The following is a 7,093-nucleotide window of genomic DNA, read 5'->3' as shown; positions in this document are numbered from 1 at the left end:
AATTTTGTTATGAAAAGGTTTTAATTAAGATATAACTCGAGTCTTCATTACACTTAATGGTGGTTCAGTCTTTTCTTCTTTCCTCTGAGCTTCCAGACTGAGTAAACCATTTATTGAGTTTCAGAATCACATAGATTCAAGGTAGAAGGTAACGAGATAGGCGGAGAAATACTTCCTCTGAGAAGTTGAGGGCCTCCTTCAGGCAGAGGAGAAAACGGAAGAAGGGAAGTCGTTCCAGAAACTGGAACTTTCAAGAGATCATGAGTAATGAGACAAATACTTTCATGAAGTCTGGAGAAGAGATATATTTGCATACTTTTACATTTATTTCATACACGCTATTTAACTGTTCGTCGGACCTTCGTGATGTTTTAAATATAATCAAACGTTGAGGCCCTTATAACAGTGTCTGGAACATCTTCCTTCCAGCTAGAATTCCTGGAAAGTAGCGTTTTAGTTGATGGCGTCGTCCTTGGTCGTCGAAACTGGACTCCCTGTCTGCGGAATTCCTCAGCAATGCTGAGCAGTTCCCGGACGTGTTCAGGGATTAGAGGGTAGAGGAGTTGGCAGGGATTGTCGCTGGAAGGCTGGAATCCAGCTCCGTCGGCCACGAACTCAACGCGGGTGACTCCTCAGATTCCAGGGGCAGTCTGGAAAGGAACAAAATGTAAGTTTTGATCATTCCTTTGGATTTTTCTTCCAAATGATATTTCTAGATCCAGATGTTTCATGAGAGGAATCTTTCTATTTTTAATGTTTTTTTTTCGTTGGAGGAAACTGGCTGAAAGCAGAGGAGACGTTTGAGATCCTCCTTCGAGAAGCGACTCACACATAATATCCTCTCATGCTGACGGCACCTTCGGCCCCTGGGGCGCCGGACACCTCCATCTCGAGGCCGTTGTCGGCGGCAAAGGCGTAGTTGAAGTTGCCGTCGCCCTGGTCGACTCTGTCGTCCCGCAGGAGGGCCACGACGCGGTCCTGGGTCTGGGGAGAGGCCAGGGACACGGCCACCAGGCAGAGGAAGACGACGATCGCCTGTGGAAAAGAAGAAGAGAATGAAACATTGTGTCTGGCGTCATCCTTTCTGAATCGTCTCGCTTAAAAAATTACCCCTTTTCATATCGACGCCTGGAATGAATGTGATAACGATTCAGTCGATGCGCGTTTGTTAACAAAACATCATCGAATGATCAGACCTTTTGACTTCTTTTGGGAAATTATTAAATGAAAAAACCTATTGTAATTTTTGCCCAGTTGCCTTTAACTTAAAATCAACGGGTTAATTAAAGCAGATTAACTGACAAAATATCATTCTTCGAAACTATAGTCTCTTCTTTAAAAGATTAGAAGGAAATCAGTTCAAATAAACTTTCCCTTAGATCTTGGAAATCCTAAGAAATGTTATTTTTGGATCGTAGAAATATGACCCTTGAGTCCCATCAACTGTGAGGACATGACACAGCAATTCTGAAGAATAGTCATTTTTAAGTTCCGAGAATAATGGTTCTCTAAGAATCAAGTGCAGGAATGCAGCAGATTGCGGAATATCTGTCCTGTCACTTACTGACTTCATGGTGCTGGAAACCTCAGACGAATGATGCTAAGGAGCCAAGTTTCGGGTCCTTTTATACGAACAGGACGGAGAGATGGGTTTTAGGGTGGAGTGAGGGAGAGAGGAAAGAGGTATTATTAGGCGGTCAAGAAGAGGCAAACATTCTTACCAGAGTCCGCCTGGGGAAGGTCATCTACTAAGGGGCAGGTGACAAGGCCAACCTCATCTCAGAAGAAGTCCTACTGGAGGGAGACCTGTTTTCCCCTGATCTCCGTTATCAATACAAAAGGGACCTGAGGTCAGGTAACTGGCAGAAGGGCCATCCAATTCTTTATCCTCGTTCTTAGTAGAATTACTCGTTAGGATATACTATTTGCGTCACAAAAAGTAAGATAAACGATGCTGGATGAAATATCCGTTTTTAAAACCTCCTAAAGATTCCTGCACGCGCACGCACTAAAATATATATATATATATATATATATATATCTATATATATATATATATAGTATACGTATATATATATATATATATATATATATATATATATATATATACAAATTAGATTTTGTAAAACAGATTAATCTGGAAAACTCCAAAAGATGATGGAATAATGGTAAGCTTTAATGTTAAAGTCTGTTCACGTGTGTACCTGTCAACTACGTCTTGGAATTTTTAAATGGCGAACTTAATAAACATGTCATATCTCAGCCATATCACACTGTGAGTGGTTGACACTTATTTTATTTAATGGGAAATTTTAAAAAAAAATTTTTAAAAAAAAAATTTGGAATGCAGATGGGGGTAATTGCATGTCCAAGTATTATCACATATTTCCATGGAATTTTTAGTGTCTAGAATAGCTAATTCAGTTATGGCAGATATTATTTTCTGGGTTAGATATCTTGACGATGTATTTGCGGTACTGAAAACTTCTATTAAAACATTCAGAAGATTTTAAGACCTCAATAATTTAGTTCCCGCCATAACTTTTACGGTTGACAAAAGAAAACAATGGTATCATCTCATTTTGGAGGTTACAGCTGCCAAGTCAGTTGTAAGTTCTAGCTACAAGTTTAAAATACACAGAAAACCTACAAATAAAAAATTTCGGGGGCTGACAATGCGCAATGCTCGTAAAAACAGAAGAAAACATTTTTTTCTACTATGTTTTTTCTTCTATGTTTTTACAAGCATTGCACATTGTCAGTCCCCAATATTTGGATCAAGAAATTGAATATATAAGAAAAATAGGGAAAGATTTATGTTATCCTTCACATACATTACATATTTGCCACAATAAAGCCCACAAAAATTTTAGTTTTATAGTGTAAGTAACACGGAGAAAGAAAATTTCTAAGAAAAACATTCTCAGTTTACTTTATTTTAACGGATTTGAAACCATTAAATCATTGCTAAAAAGCCTTTAAGGTCTCAAACCTTGTTTTTTCCTACAATAACACACTAAATGAATGTTAATAAAAAATGGCCCCCCAGGGAAAGCAACAACATAATATATAAAATTCCATGTACAGACTGCCCCTCCTTTTTTCTTGGACAGTCGAGCAAAAGGCCTTAGAAGTAAGATTAAATCACCATAAATATTCTGTCAAAACTGAGCAAACATCTAATGCAATATTCATTCATTTAAGTGAAAACAACCACCAGATAAATTGGATTGTAGTTCAGTAATTGCAAGATCAAAAGATGTCTTATCACGAAATCTTTCAGAATCTGTCACAATACAACTTAGCCGTGGCCTGTTTCATTTAGACCCTTGTATTTGTAACATGTTTAAGAATGACCTCAAAAATATAATTACAGACTTTAAATATAAATTAGTTTGCCTTTGAGAGATTTCTTTGTATATGTATGTTTAATATGTTTTGTGAATAAGTTTTGCCTTTACAAAGATCTGAATGGTGGTCAGCTGCCGCCCTGTATAATCCTTTAATTGTCTTGTCCCTGTGTCTGAGCAGTTGACTTAATCTTTTTGTTCTTAAATTGTACCCATGTTTATGCTTGTTTGGAAAGGTTACTCATTCTCCAGGTGGTGTGTTGGATTCTATGTTACTAATCTCCTAGAATCCCTAACTGTCACTTATACAACCTTTCCTGTACTCTAAGTTTCTCATGTAAGTCTGTTTGTCTGCTAAGTAAAGGACATTGAGAAATGTTGATGTAGGAACTCCGTTGTTTATCTTTCTTCGTGGCTTATACCTTTATTATGCATTTATCACGTTCCAAACTCTCGTGATTCAGTTATACAAAATTTATATATATATATATATATATATATATATATATATATATACGAGAAAGAAGATTAAGGGCAGGAACATGAAGAGATTCGCATTATGCTTGAATGTTACGTTCGTGACAACATCGCCACATCTTCAGGGGGTTTTCTACAAAAAGTATAATACGTTAACATAAAATAAGAGCTGATTACAAAATCCAATAGTTGAAAAATTAAAACAGTTTAATGGTAAAATTACAACTCTCACACTCAAATTACATGCACACTTGATTAAAACAGACCAAAGTACCAAACAACTGACAAATGACGAGAAGAACATTTAAAAAAATTTGCATTTCAAATATACACACATAAACATAACAACAAATACAATAGAAAATAAAAGTCATACATTCACAAAACCACAGCCAAAAAAACAGCTCAACACTTAACCAACCTTTCAGCATCAAGATAAAAACACACTTAAAGTAAACACGTCAAGAGGGACAAGGAATGACAGAATAATTAGGCTAAAAACAAAGGGACAGCAGAGTAATGGTTGGTTTAAGGTTGGAACTCGTAGTTTGATGTTCAGTGTGTCCAAAATCAACAGTCCGTCGAGTTCCCTTGTTATATATATATATATATATATATATATATATATATATATATATATATATATTACTATTACACACACACTTATATATATATATATATATATATATATATATATATATATAGTATATATATAATATATATATATATATATATATATATTATATATATATATATATATATATATATATATATATAAATCACAGTAGATTGACGTGACTTCATTTTATAAGCGAATACCACAGATAAAACAATAGGCAGAAATTCATAGCCCAGCGCTTACGTCCTTTGATAAGACATTGTGGACAATGTCTTATTGAAGGAAGAAAGCGCTCAGCTACCAATTTTTGCTATTATTTTTCCTGTGGTATTCGCTTTCAAAATATGTATATATATAAATGGCAGTCCAAGTAATGTTAGTGCTGGATATAACGTGAATGAATCTATTTACTTTTTATTGCAAACAACCCCAACAAACTTAGTTCTAAAAGCAGTTCAATGTCTGCAATGATGAGTCAGAGTAGATAGCCGTGTAGTACACAAAATCAATTAAAGTGCCTCTGTAGCGTGGTCGGTATGTGTTGGCGTGCCACTCGGTGACCACGTGTTCGATTCTCGAGCATTCCATTGAGGTGTTATTGATTAATATTTCTGATGATAGAAGTTCACTCTCGACGTGGTTCGGAAGTCACGTAAAGCCGTTGGTCCCTTTTCTGAATAACCTCTGGTTCCATGCAACGTAAAAAACACCATACAAACAAACAACAAAATCAATGACATTTACATTAAAAAACCAATCCTCAACATTATTTTGATGACTGTAGTTTTAGATGCAACTTATGATGAAAACAGAATAGTTGACCTATGGTACAATTCACTATCCCTGGCCGGGTATAATGAGTACAAAGCCTAAATAAGCTAAATGGGAACGACTGTATTTTCCCGAAACACGAAAATGGTTAAAAAATAAAAAAGGAGCTTTCGATCGTTTGCACAACGGTTCCTCTTCAGCCATACCTGCAACACAGCATTACTCTCTATTTCATTTTTATAGATTTCAGATGCAACTTCTTTATAAACAATAGAATAGTTTTGCATGAATCAGATTTTAGGTCTATATTAAAATTTCAAAGGTATTTGAAACCTAATTTGCTATGTAAAAGAGAGAGTTTAGTTGTAAACTTAGACGTCATGACCAGTTAATGACGGTATAGAGTTTTGTTCTTTCTTTGGTTTCTTAACTTTCACTAAATCATTATTAACTTTCTTTATACTTTTCTTAAAAGAAGCGACATTAAATGGGAGAAACTAATCAAATGATTCATTAAGATTCAGAATCATTTAGATTCTAAGTAGAGGGCTACGGAAGAAGTGGAGATATACCTCCTCAGAGTTGTGATGGACTTCGATTGATAGAGGGGAAAAAACAGAAGAGGGGAAAGAATTCCAGAAACTGGAACACACACGAATAATGAAAACAATGCCATTATGTCTGAAGAAGAGATATATTTCGTAATTTTCGTACTTCTATCATACACGCATTTGCACCTTCGTAGGGCCTTTGTTAACCCTTAAGTAAAAGGTTGTTGAGGCCCTTATACAGTGTCTGGAACATCTTCCTTCCAGGTAGAATTCCAGGAAAGTAACGTTTAGTTGATGCGTCGTCCTTGGTCGTCGAACTGGACTCCCTGTCTGCGGAATTCCTCAGCAATGCTGAGCAGTTCCCGGACGTGTTCAGGGAGAGGGTGAGGAGTTGGCAGGATGTCGCTGGAAGGCTGGAATCCAGCTCCGTCGGCCACGAACTCAACGCGGGTGACTCCTCCAGATTCCAGGGGCAGTCTGGAAAGGAACAACAAAACGTAAGTTTAATCATTCTTTTGGATTTCGCTCCAGATGATATTTCTAGATCCAGATGTTTCATTAGAGGAATCTTTCTATTTTTAATGTTTTTTTTTTCGTTGGAGGAAATTGGCTGAAGCGGAGAAGGATATAATTGAAAGCAGAGGAGACGTTTGAGATCCCCTCTTCGAGAAGCGACTCACATAATATCCCTCATGCTGACGGCACCTTCGGCTCCTGGGGCGCGGACACCTCCATCTCGAGGCCGTTGTCGGCGGCAAAAGGCGTAGTTGAAGTTGCCGTCGCCCTGGTCGACTCTGTCGTCCCGCAGGAGGCCACGACGCGGTCCTGGATTTGGGGAGAGGCCAGGGACACGGCCACCAGGCCGAGGAAGACGACGATCGCCGGTGAAAAGAAGAAGAGAATGAAAACAAATGTCTGGCGTCATCCTTTCTGAATCGTTGCTAAAAATTACCCCTTTTCATATCGACGCCTGGGAATGGATGTGATAACGATTCAGTGGATGCGTGTTTGTTAACAAAATATCATCGAATAATCAGACCTTTTGACTTCATTTGGGAAATTATCGAGTAAAAAAACCTATAGTAATTTTTGCCCATTTACCTTTAAATTAAAATCAACGGGTTAATTAAAGCAGATTAACTAACAAAATCTTATTCTTCGAAACTATAGTCTCTTCTTTAAAAGATTACAAGGAAATCAGTTCAAATAAACTTTCCCTTAGATCTTGGAAATCCTAAGAAATGTTATTTTTGGATCGTAGAAATATGACCCTTGAGTCCCATCAACTCTGAGGACATGACAGCAATTCTGAAGAATAGTCATTT

General features: G+C 37.0%; 2 protein-coding genes across 2 annotated transcripts; both read right to left on the bottom strand.

Moving 5' to 3' along the window:
- Positions 1 to 547: 547 nt before the first annotated feature.
- On the bottom strand, positions 548 to 1,651 carry LOC135199614 (cuticle protein AM/CP1114-like). Its single transcript, XM_064227772.1, has 3 exons — positions 1,565 to 1,651; positions 830 to 1,035; positions 548 to 650 (listed from the first exon to the last, which is right to left on the bottom strand). Exons 1-3 carry the CDS (start codon positions 1,571 to 1,573, stop codon positions 548 to 550), a joined length of 318 nt encoding a protein of 105 aa, XP_064083842.1. The 5' UTR covers positions 1,574 to 1,651.
- A 4,404-nt stretch (positions 1,652 to 6,055) lies between these two features.
- Positions 6,056 to 6,693, bottom strand: LOC135199613 (cuticle protein AMP2-like). The gene is made up of 2 exons (XM_064227771.1): positions 6,449 to 6,693; positions 6,056 to 6,245 (listed from the first exon to the last, which is right to left on the bottom strand). Exons 1-2 carry the CDS (start codon positions 6,691 to 6,693, stop codon positions 6,056 to 6,058), a joined length of 435 nt encoding a protein of 144 aa, XP_064083841.1.
- Positions 6,694 to 7,093: the final 400 nt, after the last annotated feature.

Source organism: Macrobrachium nipponense, chromosome 26 (genome assembly GCF_015104395.2).
Source record: "Macrobrachium nipponense isolate FS-2020 chromosome 26, ASM1510439v2, whole genome shotgun sequence".
NCBI lineage: Eukaryota > Metazoa > Arthropoda > Malacostraca > Decapoda > Palaemonidae > Macrobrachium > Macrobrachium nipponense.
The sequence above is the reverse complement of the archived record's forward strand: the minus strand, read 5'-3'. Positions and strand labels throughout refer to the sequence as shown.

Excerpts from the sequence above, each read along its gene's own strand:
- LOC135199614 (XM_064227772.1), bottom strand. Across the intron at positions 651-829 it reads AGCATGAGAGGATATTATGT|ACTGCCCCTGGAATCTGAGG; the intron begins GTGAGTCGCTTC and ends GTTCCTTTCCAG.
- LOC135199613 (XM_064227771.1), bottom strand. The coding sequence starts at position 6,693 with ATGACGCCAGACATTTGTTTTCATTCTCTTCTTCTTTTCACCGGCGAT. Across the intron at positions 6,246-6,448 it reads GTCAGCATGAGGGATATTAT|ACTGCCCCTGGAATCTGGAG; the intron begins GTGAGTCGCTTC and ends GTTCCTTTCCAG.